The sequence below is a fragment of the Anas platyrhynchos genome, chromosome 31, assembly GCF_047663525.1.
Source record: "Anas platyrhynchos isolate ZD024472 breed Pekin duck chromosome 31, IASCAAS_PekinDuck_T2T, whole genome shotgun sequence".
In the NCBI taxonomy this organism is placed as follows: domain Eukaryota; kingdom Metazoa; phylum Chordata; class Aves; order Anseriformes; family Anatidae; genus Anas; species Anas platyrhynchos.
Window position 1 is genome coordinate 5,532,985 of NC_092617.1, and position 17,800 is coordinate 5,550,784.

The 17,800-nt window shown below is 53.0% G+C and overlaps 1 protein-coding gene across 7 annotated transcripts in view; it reads left to right on the forward strand.

Annotated features, from left to right (window-relative positions):
- The first annotated feature begins 13 nt into the window (after window positions 1-13).
- Window positions 14-17,800, forward strand: part of OSGEP (O-sialoglycoprotein endopeptidase) — a 41,090-nt gene continuing 23,303 nt past the window's right edge. For 2 of the 7 annotated variants that reach the window (XM_072029724.1, XM_072029725.1), the window contains exons 1-12: window positions 14-255; window positions 1,315-1,434; window positions 3,689-3,864; window positions 4,828-4,923; window positions 5,019-5,068; window positions 5,202-5,280; window positions 7,208-7,273; window positions 9,495-9,585; window positions 9,667-9,742; window positions 9,822-9,920; window positions 15,151-15,301; window positions 17,247-17,381. In XM_072029724.1, coding sequence (XP_071885825.1) covers window positions 141-255; window positions 1,315-1,434; window positions 3,689-3,864; window positions 4,828-4,923; window positions 5,019-5,068; window positions 5,202-5,280; window positions 7,208-7,273; window positions 9,495-9,585; window positions 9,667-9,742; window positions 9,822-9,920; window positions 15,151-15,301; window positions 17,247-17,381 — 1,254 coding nt within the window. In that variant the 5' untranslated portion in view covers window positions 14-140. Of the gene's footprint in view, window positions 256-1,314; window positions 1,435-3,688; window positions 3,865-4,827; window positions 4,924-5,018; window positions 5,069-5,201; window positions 5,281-7,207; window positions 7,274-9,494; window positions 9,586-9,666; window positions 9,743-9,821; window positions 9,921-11,775; window positions 12,045-15,150; window positions 15,302-17,246; window positions 17,382-17,800 lie in introns of those variants that run through there. The other 5 variants (XR_011805353.1, XR_011805354.1, XM_072029726.1 and 2 more) reach the window with 3 other exon arrangements.

The following is a 17,800-nucleotide window of genomic DNA, read 5'->3' on the forward strand; positions in this document are numbered from 1 at the left end:
GGAAGCGCCTCAAACCGGAAGGGGAGGAGCTTCGAACCCGGAAGCGGAAGCGGAGAAGCTCCGGAGGCGGCGGAGGAGGCGGCGGAGCGGCGCGGGAGGCGGCGGTGACGTCAGAAGTGACGTCAGAAGTGACGTCAGCGATGCCGACGGTGCTGGGGCTGGAGGGCTCGGCCAACAAGGTGGGGGCGGGGCTGGTGCGCGACGGCCGCGTCCTCAGCAACCGCCGCGCCACCTACGTCACGCCCCCCGGGCACGGTGAGCGGAAGTGACGTCACTCGGAACGCCCCCCGTGACGTCACTTCCCCCCCCCCGGTCCCCTCCGTGTGACGTCATTGCTTCAGATCCCCCCCTATAGGCCCGTTAGGCCTCGCCCCGGTGACGTCACGGACACTTCCTGTGACGTCACGGGGGCCGTGACCCCGCCCCCGTGACCTCTGACCCCGCCCCGTGACCTTTGACCCCTCCCTGTGACCTTTGACCCCCCCCATCCTGACCCCTGACCCCCTGGGACCCGTCACCCCCCTGTGGCCGATGCCCCCCCCTTGTGACCCCTCCCCCGTGACCTTTGACCCCAAGTGACCCCGGTGACCCCTGCCCGTGACCTTTGACCCCGCGGTGACCCCTGACCCCCTCCCCATGACCTTTGACCCCCCCATGACCCCCAACCCCCCATGACCCACGTGACCAATTCCCCCTTGACCCCTGCCCCCCGTGACCCCTGACCCCTTTGTGACCCCGCCCCCGTGACCTTTGACCCCACCGTGACCCCAACCGTGACCCCTGACCCCCCAGTGACCCCTCCCCATGACCTTTGACCCCCCCATGACCCCTAACCCCCCCGTGACCCACGTGACCAATTCCCCCTTGACCCCTTTCCCCCGTGACCCCTGACCCCTCTGTGACCCCACCCCATGACCTTTGACCCCACCGTGACCCTGAGGGTGACCTTTGACCCCTGGGTGACCCCTTACCGTGACCTTTGACCCCCCCATGACCCCTAACGCCCCTATGACCCACGTGACCAATTCCCCCCTTGACCCCTGCCCCCCGTGACCCCTGACCCCTTGTGACCCCACCCCGTGACCTTTGACCCCGCCGTGACCCTGACCGTGACCTTTGACCCCTGGGTGACCTTTGACCCCCCTCCCCATGACCTTTGACCCCCCCATGCCCCCTAACCCCCCTGTGACCCAATACCCACTTGACCCCTGCCCCCGTGACCCCTGACCCCTCTGTGACCCCACCCCGTGACCTTTGACCCCGCCGTGACCCTGAGGGTGACCTTTGACCCCTGGGTGACCTTTGACCCCGCAGGCTTCGCCCCCGGCCCCACGGGGCGGCACCACCGGGGGGCGGTGCTGGGGCTGGTGGCCGACGCCCTGCGGGAGGCCGGGCTCGGGCCCCGCGACATCGACGCCGTCGCCTTCACCCGCGGTCAGTGGCGTGTGTTTGGCGTGTCCTTAGCGTGTGCTTAGCATGTGCTTAGCATGTTCTTAGGGTGTGCTTGGTGTGGCCTTAACATGGCCTTAATGTGTCCTTTGTATGTCCTTAGTGTCTCCTTAACGTGTCCTTAGCATGTCCTTAGCGTGTCCTTGGCATGTGCTTGGTGTGTGCTTGGCGTGTCCTTAGCATGGTCTTAGTGTGTGCTTCATGTGGCCTTGGAATGGCTTTAATGTGTCCTTTGTATGTCCTTAGGTTGGCCTTAATCTGTTCTTAGTGTGTGCTTAGTGTGTGCTTAGCATGTCCTTAGCATGTGCTTAGTGTGTCCTTAGTGTGTGCTTAGCATGTGCTTCATGTGGCCTTGGTGTGGCCTTAATGTGTCCTTTGTATGTCCTTAGATTGGCCTTAATCTGTCCTTAGCGTGTCCTTAATATGTGCTTAGCGTGTTCTTAGCATGTGCTTAGTGCGTGCTTAGTGTGTGCTTAGCGTGTCCTTGGAGTGTGCTTAGTATGTGCTTAGTATGTTCTTAGCGTGTGCTTGATGTGTGCTTCGTGTGTCCTTGGTGTGGCCTTAATATGACCTTTGTATGTCCTTAGGTTGTCCTTAATCTGTCCTTAGTGTCTCCTTAATATGTGCTTAGCGTGTTCTTAGTGTGCCCTTAGTGTGTGCTTGGTGTGTGCTTGGCGTGTGCTTAGCATGTGAATAGCATGTGCTCAGTGTGTCCTTCATGTGGCCTTAACATGGCCTTAATGTGTCCTTTGTATGTCCTTAGGTTGTCCTTAATCTGTCCATGGTGTCTCCTTAACATGTCCTTAGCATGTCCTTAGCATGTTCTTAGCGTGTCCTTAGTATGGTCTTAGCATGTGCTTCATGTGGCCTTGGTGTGGCCTTGGTGTGGCCTTAATGTGGCCTTTGTATGTCCTTAGGTTGGCCTTAATCTGTCCTTAGCATGTCCTTAGTGTGTGCTTAGCGTGTTCTTAGCATGTGCTTGGCGTGTCCTTAGTATGTGCTTAGCATGTGCTTGGTGTGTGCTTCGTGTGGCCTTGGTGTGGCCTTAATGTGGCCTTTGTATGTCCTTAGGTTGGCCTTAATCTGTCCTTAGCGTGTGCTTAGCATGTCCTTAGCATGTCCTTAGCATGTGCTTAGTGTGTCCTTAGTGTGTGCTTGGTGTGTGCTTAGCGTGTGCTTCGTGTGGCCTTGGTGTGGCCTTAATGTGTCCTTTGTATGTCCTTAGGTTGGCCTTAATCTGTCCTTAGCGTGTCCTTAGTGTGTGCTTAGCGTGTTCTTAGCATGTGCTTAGTGTGTTCTTAGTGTGTGCTTGGCGTGTGCTTGGTGTGGCCTTGGTGTGGCCTTAACATGTCCTTAATGTGGCCTTTGTATGTCCTTAACCAGTCCTTAGCGTCTCCTTAACATGTGCTTAGCATGTCCTTAGCGTGTGCTTAGTGTGTGCTTGGTGTGTGCTTCATGTGGCCTTGGTGTGGCCTTAATGTGTCCTTTCTATGTCCTTAGGTTGGCCTTAATCAGTCCATGGTGTCTCCTTAATGTGTCCTTAGCATGTCCTTAGCGTGTTCTTAGTGTGTCTTTAGAGTGTGCTTAGTATGTTCTTAGCATGTGCTTGGTGTGTCCTTGGTGTGGCCTTAACATGTCCTTTGTATGTCCTTAGGTTTTCCTTATTTTGTCCTTAGTGTGTCCTAAGTGTGTACTTAGCGTGTCCTTAGCGTGTCCTTATCATGTGCTTGGCATGTTCTTAGTGTGTGCTTGGTGTGTGCTTGGTGTGTGCTTCGTGTGGCCTTGGTGTGTCCTTAATGTGGCCTTTGTATGTCCTTAGTGTCTCCTTAACATGTCCTTAGCATGTTCTTAGCATGTGCTTGGCATGTTCTTGGCATGTGCTTAGCATGTGTTTCATGTGGCCTTGGTGTGGCCTTAACATGTCCTTAGTATGGCCTTGGTGTGGCCTTAACCTGGCCTTAACATGTCCTTTGCATGTCCTTATGTTGGCCTTAATCTGTCCTTAGCGTGTCCTTAGTGTGTGCTTAGCGTGTTCTTAGAATGACCTTAGTGTGTCCTTAGTATGTTCTTAGCATGTGCTTGGCATGTGCTTGGCGTGTGCTTCATGTGGCCTTGGCGTGGCCTTAATGTGTCCTTTGTATGTCCTTAGGGTGTCCTTAATCTGTCCTTAGCATGTCCTTAATATGTGCTTAGCGTGTTCTTAGCGTGTTCTTAGCGTGTCGTCCCCCCCCCCCCGCAGGCCCCGGCATGGGGGCGCCGCTGGCGGTGGTGGCGGTGGTGGCGCGGACGCTGGCGCAGCTCTGGGACCGGCCCCTGCTGGGGGTCAACCACTGCGTGGGGCACATCGAGATGGGGCGCCTGCTGGCCCGCGCCCGCGACCCCCTCGTGCTCTACGTCAGCGGCGGCAACACGCAGGTAGGCCCCCCTCCCCTCCCCTGTCGCGATAGCGGGCGATAGCGGGCGATATCGGCGTTATATCGCACGATATCGGCATTATATCGCACGATATTGGCGTTATATCGCGCGATATTAGCAATATATTGCACGATATTGGCGTTATATTGCACGATATGGCATTATATCGCACGATATCGGCATTATATCGCGCGATATCAGCGTTACATCAGGCGATATCAGCATTATATCACACGACGTTGGCATTATATTGCATGATACGGCATTGTATCGCACGATATCGGCGTTATATCGCACAATATTGGCATTATATCAGGCGATATTGGTGTTATATGGCACGATATTGGCATTATATTGCGCGATATGGGCACTATATTGGGCAATATTGGCATTATATCGTGAGATATCGGTATTATATCGTGAGATATCAGCATTATATCACGATATATTGCCATGATATTGGTGTTATAACCTGAGATATTGGTCTTTTATCGTGAGATATCACGAAATCCTGCACGATACTGTGATTATATCACACGATAGTGAGCGGTATCGTGAAATATCACGGGCTATCACACAATATCGTGCAATATAACGCGATATCCCGCGACGTCACGCAGTATTATGGGATATCGTGGGGGCATTGCTGCGATATCACGGGGGTATCGCGGGATATCTCGTGGTATCATGGGGATATCATGCGATATCTCGCGATATCATGGGGGTATTGTGCGATATCTTGCGATATCATGAGATATCGCGCAATATCTCGCGATATCATGGGGATATAGTACGATATCTTGTGATATCATGGGGATATCTCATGATATCATGGGGATATTTTGCAATATCGTGGGATATCACGCGATATCTCACGATATCATGGGGATAATATGGGATATCGCGCGATACCTTGCGATATCACGCCCTATCGTGACATATCACGGGGTCCCCCCCCCCCAGGTGATCGCCTTCTCACGCCGGCGCTACCGAATCTTCGGCGAGACGCTGGACATCGCCGTGGGCAACTGCCTGGACCGCTTCGCACGCGTGCTCAAGGTGGGGACCCCCCCCGCGTCACACGCGTGTCCTTAGCGTGTCCTTGCGTGTTCTTGGCGTGTTCTTAGCGTGTTCTTGGCGTGTCCTCCCCACAGATCTCCAACGACCCCAGCCCCGGCTACAACATCGAGCAGATGGCCAAGAGGTGAGCGAGGCGACCCCAAAATAGCCCAAAATTAACCAAAATTAACCAAAATGGAGCAAAATAACCCCAAAATGGACCAAAATGGACTAAAATGGACCAAAATGGACTAAAATGACCCCAAAATTGGCCGCAGGGGGAGCAAGCTGGTGGAGCTGCCCTACGTGGTGAAGGGAATGGACGTCTCCTTCTCGGGGCTGCTGTCGCACGTCGAGGTGAGGACCCCAAAGACCCCAAAAGGGCCCAAAAAACCCCAAAATGTCCCCAAAAGCCCCCAAATGTCCCCAAAATCCCCGAAAGGACCCAAAAGACCCCAAAAGGGCTTAAACGTCCCTAAAAGGGTCGTGATGTCATCAAGAGCCCAAAGTCTCCAAGAGGAACCCAACGACCCCAAAATGTCCTCAAAGACCCCAAAGACCCGAAAATGTCCCCAAAGACCCCAAAAGATCCCAAAAGACCCCAAAATGTCCCAAAAATCTCCCAAATGTCCCCAAAATCCCCGAAAGGACCTAAATGTCCCTAAAAGGGTCGTGATGTCATCAAGAGCCCGTTGTCCCCAAAAGGAACCCAATGACCCCAAAAGATCCCAAAAGACCCCAAAATGTCCCAAAAATCCCCAAAATGTCCCAATAATCCCCCAAATGTCCCCAAATTCCCCAAAAGGACCTAAATGTCCCTAAAAGGGTCGTGACGTCATCAAGACCCCAAAGTCCCCAAGAGGAACCCAACGACCCCAAAATGTCCCCAAAGACCCCAAAAGGACCCCAAAGACCCCAAAAGGGCCCAAAAGACCCCAAAATGTCCCCAAAATCCCCAAAAGGACCCAAAAGACCCCAAAAGGACTTAAATGGCCCTAAAAGGGTTGTGACGTCATCAAGACCCCAAAGTCTCCAAGAGGAACCCAACGACCCCAAAATGTCCTCAAAGACCCCAAAAGGACCCCAAAGACCCCAAAAGGGCCCAAAAGACCCCAAAATGTCCCCAAAATCCCCAAAAGGACCCAAAAGACCCCAAAAGGGCTTAAACGTCCCTAAAAGGGTTGTGACGTCATCAAGAGCCCAAAGTCTCCAAGAGGAACCCAACGACCCCAAAATGTCCTCAAAGACCCCAAAATGTCCCCAAAGACCCCAAAAAGTCCCAAAAGACCCCAAAATGTCCCCAACCCCCCCCCAATGTCCCCAAAAGGACCTAAATGTCCCTAAAAGGGTCGTGATGTCATCAAGACCCCAGAGTCCCCAAGAAGAACCCAATGACCCCAAGAGGAACCCAAAGACCCCAAAAGATCCCAAAAGACCCCAAAATGTCCCAAAACTCCCCCAAATGTCCCCAAAAGCCCCCAAATGTCCCCAAAATCCCCAAAAGGACCTAAGTGTCCCTAAAAGGGTCGTGACGTCATCAAGAGCCTAAAGTCCCCAAGAGGAACTCAATGACCCCAAGAGGAACCCAAAGACCCCAAAAACTCCCAAAAGACCCCAAAATGTCCCCAAAGACCCCAAAAGGGCCCAAAAGACCCCAAAATGTCCCCAAAATCCCCGAAAGGACCCAAAAGACCCCAAAAGGACTTAAACGTCCCTAAAAGGGTTGTGACGTCATCAAGACCCCAAAGTCTCCAAGAGGAACCCAACGACCCCAAAAGGTCCCCAAAGACCCCAAAAGTCCCGAAAGACCCCAAAATGTCCCAAAAATCCCCAAAATGTCCCAAAACTCCCCCAAATGTCCCAAAAATCCCCAAAAGGACCGAAGTGTCCCTAAAAGGGTCGTGATGTCATCAAGACCCAAAGTCCCCAAGAGGAATTCAACGACCCCAAGAGAACCCTGAAGACCCCAAAAGATCCCAAAAGACCCCAAAATGTCCCAAAAATCCCCAAAATGTCCCAATAATCCCCCAAATGTCCCCAAAGTCCCCAAAAGGACCGAAATGTCCCTAAAAGGGTTGTGACGTCATCAAGAGCCCAAAGTCCCTAAGAGGAACCCAACGACCCCAAAAGGTCCCCAAAGACCCCAAAAGACCCCAAAGACCCCAAAAAGTCCCCAAAGACCCCAAAATGTCCCCAAAAATCCCCCAAATGTCCCCAAAATCCCCAAAAGGACCTAAGTGTCCCTAAAAGGGTCATGACGTCATCAAGTCCCCTCCCCCCCCAGGCGGTCGCCCCCCGGCTCCTGGCCACCGGCGAGGCCACCGCTGAGGACCTCTGCTTCTCCCTACAGGTTTTGGGGCAAATTCTGGCGATTTTGGGGTTCCTGGGCGAAGGGGTTGGATATTAAAGGGATTTGGGGGCAAATTATGGGGTTTTGGGGGGGTTTTAGGGGGTTTTGGGGTTCTTAAGGGGCTTTGGGGGGGCTTCAAGGGGTTTTGGGGTGGATTATGGGGGGTTGGGGGAGGTCTTCATGGGGTTTTGGGGGAAATTTATGGGGTTTTGGTTTTTTTTAGGGGTTTTGGGGGGATTTTATGGGGTTTTGGGGTTCTTAATGGGTTTTGAGGGGTTTTGGGGCGGTTTTAGGGGGTTTTGGGGTTCTTAAGGGGCTTGGGGGAGCTTCAAGGGGTTTTGGGGTGAATTATGGGGGGTTGGGGGAGGTCTTCATGGGGTTTTGGGGGGAATTTATGGGGTTTTGGGGGTTTTTAGGGGTTTTGGGGGGATTTTATGGGGTTTTGGGCTTTTTAAGGGGTTTTGAGGGGATTTGGGGGGATTTTACGGGGTTTTGGGGTTCTTAAGGGTCTTTGGGGGGGCTTCAAGGGGTTTTGGGGTGGATTATGGGGGGTTGGAGGAGGTCTTCATGGGGTTTTGGGGGGAATTTATGGGGTTTTGGGGTTTGTAAGAGATTTTGGGGGGAATTTATGGGGTTTTGGGGTTCTTAAGGTTTTTTTGGGGGTACATTCATGGACTTTTGGGATTCTTATGGGGCTTTGGGGGGTTTTAAGGGGATTTGGGGGGATTTTAAGGGATTTTGAGTATTCTTAAGGAATTTTGAGGGTTCTTAAGGGTTTTTTGGGATCCATTTATAGGGTTTTGGGGATAGTTAATGGGTTTTTGGGGGTTTTAAGGGGATTTGGGTGACTTTTAAGGGATTTTTTTGTATATTATGGGTTCTTGAGGTTTCTTAAGGTTTTTTTGGGATCCATTTATGGACTTTTGGGATTCTTATGGGGATTTTGGGGCATATTTAGGGGATTTTGGGGCATATTTAGGGGATTTGGGGATACGAAGGCGTTGGGCGACGTCAACGGGGTTGGGTGACCCCGTTGGGTCATGGTTGACCCCAAAGGTCATGGGGTGACCCCAAAGGTCACGGGTTGACCCCAAAGGTCACGGGGCGACCCCGTTGACCCCGTTGACCCCGCAGGAGGTCGTAAAGACTTTTGGGCGGTTCTTAAGGTTTTTTTGGGGTCCATTCAAGGACTTTTGGGGTTCTTATGGGGCTTTGGGGGGTTTTAAGGGGATTTGGGGGGATTTTAAGGGATTTTGAGTATTTTTAAGGATTTTTGGGGGTTCTTAAGGGTTTTTTGGGGTCCATTTATAGGGTTTTGGGGATAGTTTATGGGTTTTGTGCATTTTTAAGGGGATTTGGGGGAATTCTAAGGGATTTTGTGTATTCTTAAGGAGTTTTTGGGTATGCTTAAGGTTTTTTGGGGTACATTCACGACCTTTTGGGATTCTTATGGGGATTTTGGGGCATATTTAGGGGATTTTGGGATACGAAGGCATTGGGCGACGTCAACGGGGTTGGGCGACCTCAACGGGATCGGTTGACCCCAACGGGACTCCCTTGACCCTATTGGGTCCTGGTTGACCCCAAAGGTCATGAGTTGACCCCAAAGGTCACGGGTTGACCCTAAAGGTCACGGGGCGACCCCAAAGGTCACGGGGCGACCCCGTTGACCCCGTTGACCCCGCAGGAGGTCTTAAAGACTTTTTGGAGGTCCTTAAGGGTTTTTTGGGGTCCATTCATGAACTTTTGGGGTTCTTATGGGGCTTTGGGGGGATTTTAAGGGATTTTGGGTATTCTTAAGGATTTTTGAGGGTTCTTAAGGGATTTTTGGGATCCATTCATAGGATTTTGGGGATAGTTTATGGGTTTTCCGTTTTTTTAAGTGGATTCGGATAACTTTTAAAGGATTTTTTGTATATTATGGGTTTTTGAGTGTTCTTAAGGGTTTTTTGGGATCCATTCATGACCTTTTGGGATTCTTATGGGGATTTTGGGGTATATTTAGGGGATTTTGGGGCATATTTAGGGGATTTTAGGATATGAAGGCGTTGGGCGACGTCAACGGGATCGGTTGACCCCAAGGGGACTCTGTTGACCCCATTGGGTCCTGGTTGACCCCAAAGGTCATGGGTTGACCCCAAAGGTCCCGGGTTGACCCCAAAGGTCACGGGGCGACCCCAAAGGTCACGGGGCGACCCCGTTGACCCCGCTGACCCCGCAGGAGACGGCGTTCGCCATGCTGGTGGAGGTGACGGAGCGCGCCATGGCCCTGACCCGCGCCCCGGAGCTGCTGCTGGTGGGCGGGGTCGGCTGTGAGTAGGGGGGGCTGGGGACACATTTTTGGGGCAAAAAACAACGATTTTGGGTACACGGGGTTCACGGCCACCCCACAGGCAACCGGCGCCTCCAGGAGATGCTGCAGGAGATGTGCGACGCCCGCGGCGCCCGGCTCTGCGCCAGCGACGAGAGGTGGGGATAATTTTGGGACGATTTGGGGTTTTTTGGGGAGTTTTGGGGAGTTTTTGGGGATTTTTTGGGGTGTTTTTAGGTTCTGCGTGGACAACGGGGCCATGATCGCCCAGGCCGGGTGGGAGATGCTGCGGACGGGGCAGGTGACCGACATCGCCCGCTCCGGGGTCACCCAAAGGTGGGGGCGTTTTGGGGGGATTTTGGGGGACAGCGGGGGGATTTGGGAGATTTTGGGGACGTTGGGGGATTTTGGGGACATTTAGGGGTTTGGGGGCATTGGGGACATTGAGGATTTTGGGAGTGTTGGGGGTTTTTGGGGGACATCAAGGATTTTGGGGGCGTTGAGGATTTGGGAGACATGAAGGATTTTGGGGATATTGGGGGATTTTGGGGGACATCGAGGATTTGGGGACATTTAGGATTTTGGGGACATCGAGGATTTTGGGGATATTGGGGGATTTTGGGGGATATCAAGGATTTTGGGGACATGAAGGATTTTGGGGACTTTGGGGGATTTTGGGGACATTTAGGGGTTTGGGGACATCGAGGATTTTGGGGGCGTTGGGGGATTTTGGGGGACACTGAGGATTTTGGGGACATCAAGGATTTTGGGGACATTGGGGACATTTAGGATTTTGGGGGATATCAAGGATTTTGGGGGCTTTGGGGGATTTTGGGGGCATTGGGGACATTGAGGACATTGGGTTCATCGAGGATTTTGGGGACATTGGGGATTTTGGGGGTGTTGGGGGATTTGGGGGAATTTTGGGGACATTGGGGGATTTTGGGGACATTTGGGGCGTTGGGGACATTTAGGATTTTGGGGACATGAAGGATTTTGGGGACTTTGGGGATTTTGGGGACATTGGGGACAATGAGGACATTGGGGGTGTTGGGGACATCAAGGATTTTGGGGGACATTGGGGGATTTTGGGGACATTTAGGGGTTTGGGGGCATTGGGGACATTGAGGATTTTGGGAGTGTTGGGGGTTTTTGGGGGACATCAAGGATTTTGGGGGCGTTGAGGATTTGGGAGACATGAAGGATTTTGGGGATATTGGGGGATTTTGGGGACATTGGGGACATTGAGGATTTTGGGGAGATTGGGGGATTTTGGGGGCGTTGGGGGATTTTGGGGGGCATCAAGGATTTGGGGGAGATTGAGGGTTTTGGGGACTTTGGGGGATTTTGGGGACATTTAGGGGTTTGGGGACATCGAGGATTTTGGGGGCGTTGGGGGATTTTGGGGGACACTGAGGATTTTGGGGACATCAAGGATTTTGGGGACATTGGGGACATTTAGGATTTTGGGGGATATCAAGGATTTTGGGGGCTTTGGGGGATTTTGGGGGCGTTGGGGACATTGAGGACATTGGGTTCATTGAGGATTTTGGGGACATTGGGGGATTTTGGGGGTGTTGGGGGATTTGGGGGAATTTGGGGGACATTGGGTGATTTTGGGGACATTTGGGGCGTTGGGGACATTTAGGATTTTGGGGACATGAAGGATTTTGGGGACATTGGGGGATTTTGAGGGACATTGAGGATTTTGGAGAGATTGAGGGTTTTGGGGACTTTGGGGGATTTTGGGGGACATCGAGGCTTTTGGGGACCTTGAGGATTTTGGGGACTTTGGGGAATTTTGGGGGGACATCAAGGATTTGGGGGACATTGGGGGATTTTGGGGACATTTTGGGACATTTGGGGACATTGGGGACACCGAGGACATTTGGGGACATCGAGGATTTTGGGGACATGGGGTGATTTTGGGGAATTTTGGGGACATGGAAGATTTTGAGGATTTTGGGGGACATTGGGGAATTTTGGGGACATTTGGGGACTTTTGGGGACATTGGGGACACCGAGGACATTTGGGGACATTTAGGATTTTGGGGGACATTGGGGAATTTTGGGGACATTTGGGGACATTGGGGGATTTTGGGGACATGGGGTGATTTTGGGGAAACACCGAGGCTTTTTGGGTGCCGATGACGTCACGATGACGTCACGATGACGTCACGGTGTCCCCCAGGTACCGCACGGACGAGGTGGAGGTGACGTGGCGGGACTGAGCTGGCCACGCCCCCTTTTCCCCAAGCCACGCCCCCTTTACCATAAGCCCCGCCCCTTTTGTACGAAGCCCCGCCCCCTTTGGCCCAGGCCCCGCCCCCTTTTGGCTCAGGCCACACCCCTTTTGTACGAAGCCCCGCCCCCTTTGGGCACAGGCCACGCCCCTTTTGACCCAGGCCCCGCCCCCTCTGGGCCCAGGCCCCGCCCCCCAATAAAGGCTCCGCCCCCTGAGTCCGGGTCTTGGTGGCACGGGGGGGATTTGGGGGATTTTGGGGGATTTTGGGGATATTTGGGGGATTTGGGGGAGATTTGGGGGACTTTGGGGACATTTGGGGGACCTTTAGGGGATTTTGGGGGACATTTGGGGGATTTGGGGGGATTTTGGGGATATTTGGGGGATTTGGGGGGATTTGGGGGAGATTTGGGGGATTTTGGGGGATTTGGGGGACTTTTGGGGGATTTGGGGGACTTTGGGGGATTTTGGGGGGACTTTGGGGGATTTTGGGGGATTTTGGGGGTTTTGGGGGACATTTGGGGACCTTTAGGGGATTTTGGGGACTTAGGGGGGATTTTGGGGACACTTTGGGGACATTTGGAGGATTTTGGGGACCTTTAGGGGATTTGGGGTACTTTTGGGGGATTTGGGGGATTTTGGGGACCTTTAGGGGATTTTGGGGGATTTGGGGGGATTTGGGGGGATTTTGGGGACCTTTAGGGGATTTGGGGGACTTTTAGGGGATTTTGGGGACATTTGGGGGATTTTAGGGACACTTTGGGGAGATTTGGGGGACTTTTGGGGGATTTTGGGGACATTTTGGGGACATTTGGGGACCTTTAGGGGATTTGGGGGACATTTGGGGGATCTTGGGGACATTTGGGGGATTTTAGGGACACTTTGGGGACATTTGGGGGACTTTGGGGGGATTTTGGGGAGATTTGGGGACCTTTAGGGGACTTTGGGGACATTTGGGGACACTTTGGGGACATTTTGGGGACCCTTAGGTCACTTTGGGCACATTTAGGGACATTTTGGGGACACTGGGGACATTTTGGGTATCCTTAAGGGACACTGGGGACATTTTGGGGACTTTTGGGGACCCCAAGGGGGAAATTGGGGACACTTTGGGGACACTTTGGGGACATTTGGGGCCATTTGGGGGACATTTGGGGACACTTCGGGGACATTTGGGGTCCTTTAGGTCACTTTGGGGACATTTGGGGACATTTGGGAACATTTGGGGACATTTGGGGACATTTGGGGACACTTTGGGAACATTTGGGGACATTTGGGGACACTTGGGGACATTTGGGGGACATTTTGGGGACCTTTGGGGACATTTGGGGGACATTTGGGGACACTTTGGGGACATTTGGGGACATTTTGGGATCCCTTAGGTGACTTTGGGGACACTTTGGGGACACTTTGGGGACCCCGAGGGGGTTTGGGGACAATTTGGGGACACTTTGGGGACATTTGGGGTCCTTTAGGTGACTTTGGGGACATTTGGGGAACATTTGGGGACATTGGGGACATTTGGGGACATTTTGGGGACACTTGGGGACATTTGGGGACATTTTGGGGACATTTGGGGACATTTGGGGACATTTGGGGACATTTGGGGTCCTTTAGGTCACTTTGGAGACACTTTGGGGACATTTGGGGACATTTAGGGACACTTTGGGGACACTTTGGGGACATTTGGGGACATTTGGGGACATTTGGGGACATTTGGGGTCCTTTAGGTGACTTTGGGGACATTTTGGCGACATTTGGGGACATTCTAGGAATATTTGGGGACATTTTGGGGACCCTTAGGTCACTTTGGGGACATTTAGGGACACTTTGGGAACATTTGGGGACATTTGGGGAACTTTTGGGGACATTTTGGGATCCCTTAGGTGACTTTGGGGACATTTGGGGCCATTTGGGGGACATTTGGGGACATTTCGGTCACTTTGGGGACACTTTGGGGACATTTGGGGACATTCTAGGAATATTTGGGGACATTTGGGGGACATTTGGAGACATTTTGGGAACATTTGGGGACATTTGGGGTCCTTTAGGTCACTTTGGGGACACTTTGGGGACATTTGGGGAATATTTGGGAATATTTCAGGACACTTGGGGACATTTGGGGACATTTGGGGACATTTTGGGAACATTTGGGGACATTTGGGGTCCTTTAGGTGACTTTGGGGACATTTGGGAACATTTGGGGACATTTGGGGACACTTTGGGAATATTTGGGGACATTTGGGAACATTTGGGAACATTTGGGGACATTTGGGGACATTTAGGGGACATTTGGGGACATTTTGGGAACATTTGGGGACATTTGGGGACATTTGGGGTCCTTTAGGGGACATTTGGGGACATTTCGGTCACTTTGGGGACACTTTGGGGACATTTGGGGACACTTTGGGGACCCCGAGGGGATTTGGGGACAATTTGGGGACACTTTGGGGACACTTGGGGACATTTGGGGACATTCTGGGAATATTTGGGGACATTTTGGGGACATTTGGGGACACTTTGGGGACACTTTGGGGACATTTTGGGGACCTTTGTGGACACTTTGGGGACCCTTAGGTCACTTTGGGGACATTTGGGGACCCTGAGGGGACATTTGGGGACATTTGGGGACTCTGGGGACACTTTGGGAATATTTGGGGACATTTGGGGAACTTTTGGGGACATTTGGGGAACTTTTGGGGACATTTGGGGACATTTGGGGACCCTGAGGGGACACTGGGGACACTTTGGGGGACATTTTGGGGACATTTGGGGACCCTTAGGACACTTTGGGGACACTTTGGGGACATTCTGGGAATATTTGGGGACACTTTGGGGACATTTGGGGACGTTTTGGGGACATTTCGGTCACTTTGGGGACACTTGGGGACATTTGGGGACCCTGAGGGGACACTGGGGACACTTTGGGGACATTTCGGTGACTTTGGGGACATTTTGGTCACTTTGGGGACACTTTGGGGACATTTGGGGACATTCTAGGAATATTTGGGAACATTTGGGGACATTTGGGGCCATTTGGGGACATTTGGGGACATTTTGGGGTCCTTTAGGTGACTTTGGGGACATTTTGGGGACATTTGGGGACATTTGGGGACATTTGGGGACATTTGGGGCCATTTGGGGACATTTGGGGACATTTGGGGACATTTGGGGTCCTTTAGGTCACTTTGGGGACATTTTGGGGCCATTCGGGGCCATTTTGGGTCCATCGGGTCCCCATTTTGTCCCCATTGTCCCCATTTTGTCCCCTCCCCCACTGTCCCCTCCCCCATTGTCCCCTCCCCGTCCCCTTTGTCCCCGCAGGGCCTGCTGGGAGCCGCCCCTCCCCCCCCCGGGTGACACGGAGGGGACAATGGAGGGGACACCGGAGGGGACACCGTCGGTGACATCATCAGTGACGTCATCAATGACGTCATCGGAGGAGACCCCCCCGGAGGAGCTGCAGGAGCTGAAGGTGGGGAGGGGACGCGGGGGGCGGGGGGGGGGGGGGGGGGCAAATGTCCCCAAAATGTCCCCAAAATGTCCCCAAATGTCCCCAAAATGTCCCCAAATGTCCCCAAATTGTCCCCAAATGTCCCCAAATGGCCCCAAATGGCCCCAAAATGTCCCCAAATGGCCCCAAATGTCCCCAAATGGCCCCAAATGGCCCCAAATGGCCCCAAATGGCCCCAAAATGTCCCCAAAATGTCCCCAAATGTCCCCAAATGTCCCCAAATTTCCCCTAATGTCCCCTCGGTGACCCTGAAGTGTCCCCAAAATGTCCCCAAATGTCCCCAAAGTGACCAAAATGTCCCCAAAGTCACCTAAAGGACCCCAAATGTCCCCTAAATGTCCCCAAAATGTCCCCAAATGTCCCCAAATGTCCCCAAAATGTCCCCAAATGTCCCCAAATGGCCCCAAATGGCCCCAAAATGTCCCCAAATGTCCCCAAATTGTCCCCAAATGGCCCCAAATGTCCCCAAATTGTCCCCAAGTGTCCCCAAAGTGACCGAAATGTCCCCAAAATGTCCCCAAATGTCCCCAAAGTGACCAAAATGTCCCCAAAGTCACCTAAAGGACCCCAAATGTCCCCAAATTGGCCCCAAATGGCCCCAAATGGCCCCAAATGGCCCCAAATGGCCCCAAAAGTCCCAAAATGTCCCCAAATGGCCCCAAATGGCCCCAAATGGCCCAGTGTCCCCCAATATCCCCAAATGCCCCCAAATGTCCCCAAATGTCCCCAAATGTCCCCAAATGTCCCCAAATTTCCCTAAATGTCCCCAAATGTCCCCAAATGACCCCAAATGTCCCAAAATATCCCTAAATGTCCCCTGGTGATCCCTGGTGACCCCAAATGTCCCAAATGTCCCCTGCTGACCCCTGGTGACCCCAAATGCCCCCAAATGTCCCAAAATGTCCCCAAATATCCCCAAGTGTCCCCAAATGCCCCAAAATGCCCCCCAATGTCCCCTGCTGACCCCTGGTGACCCCAAATGCCCCCAAATGTCCCCAAATGTCCCCAAATGTCCCCAAATGCCCCCATATGTCCCCAAATGTCCACAATGTCCCCAAATGTCCCAAAATGTCCCGAAATGTCCCAAAATGTCCTGAAATGTCCCTAAATGTCCCCTGCTGATCCCTGGTGTCCCCAAATGTCCCCAAGTGTCCCCAAGTGTCCCCTGGTGACCCCAAATGTCCCCAAATGTCCCCAAATGTCCCCAATGACCCCAAATGCCCCCAAACGTCCCCAAATGTCCCGAAATGTCCCCTGGTGACCCCAATGTCCCCCAATGCCCCCAAATGTCCCAAATGTCCCCTGCTGACCCCTGGTGACCCCAAATGCCCCCAAATGTCCCAAAATGTCCCCAAATATCCCCAAGTGTCCCCAAATGCCCCAAAATGCCCCCCAATGTCCCCTGGTGACCCCTGGTGACCCCTGGTGACCCCAAATGTCCCCAATGTCCCCAAACATCCCCAATGTCCCCCCAGAGTCCCAAGTGTCCCCAATGTCCCCAAATGTCCCAAAATGTCCCCATTGTCCCCCAATGTCCCCAAATGTCCCCAAATGCCCCTAAATGTCCCGAAATGTCCTGAAATGTCCCCAAATGTCCCCAATGTCCCGAAATGTCCTGAAATGTCCTGAAATATCACCAAATATCCCCTGGTGACCCCAATGACCCCTGCTGACCCCAAATGTCCCCAAATGTCCCCAAATGTCCCCAAATATCCCGAAATGTCCCCAAATGTCCCCAATGCCCCCAAATGTCCCCAATGCCCCCAAATGCCCCCAAATGCCCCCAATGTCCCGAAATGTCCTGAAATGTCCTGAAATATCACCAAATATCCCCTGGTGACCCCTGGTGACCCCAATGTCCCAAAATGTCCCCAAAATGTCCCCAAACGTCCCCCGCTGTCCCCAGCTGGAGCTGGTGGCCGCCGTGTGCTGCTCCCTGGTGCCCGGCGCCGACCCCGAGCGCCCCGGGGCCCCCCTGCGGCAGCGCCTGGAGGAGCTCTGCCAACGCCTGGCCCCGCACGACCCCCGATTTCCCCTAAAGGTGAGACCCCCCCGACCCCAAATGACCCCACTGTGACCCCACTGTGACCCCATTGACCCCATTGACCCCATTGACCCCATAGACCCCATAGACCCCATAGACCCCATTGGACCTGTTCTCATTGACCCCATTGACCCTATTGACCCTATTGACCCTACTGACCCCATAGACCCTATTGACCCTACTGTGACCCCATAGACCCTACTGACCCCATAGACCCTATTGCACTCATTGCCATTGACCCCATTGACCCTATTGACCCTATTGATCCTATTGACCCCATAGACCCTACTGACCCCATTGTACCTGTTGTCATTGACCCCATTGACCCCATTGACCCCATAGACCCCATAGACCCTACAGACCCCATAGACCCCATTGTACACGTTGTCATTGACCCCATTGACCCCATTGATCCT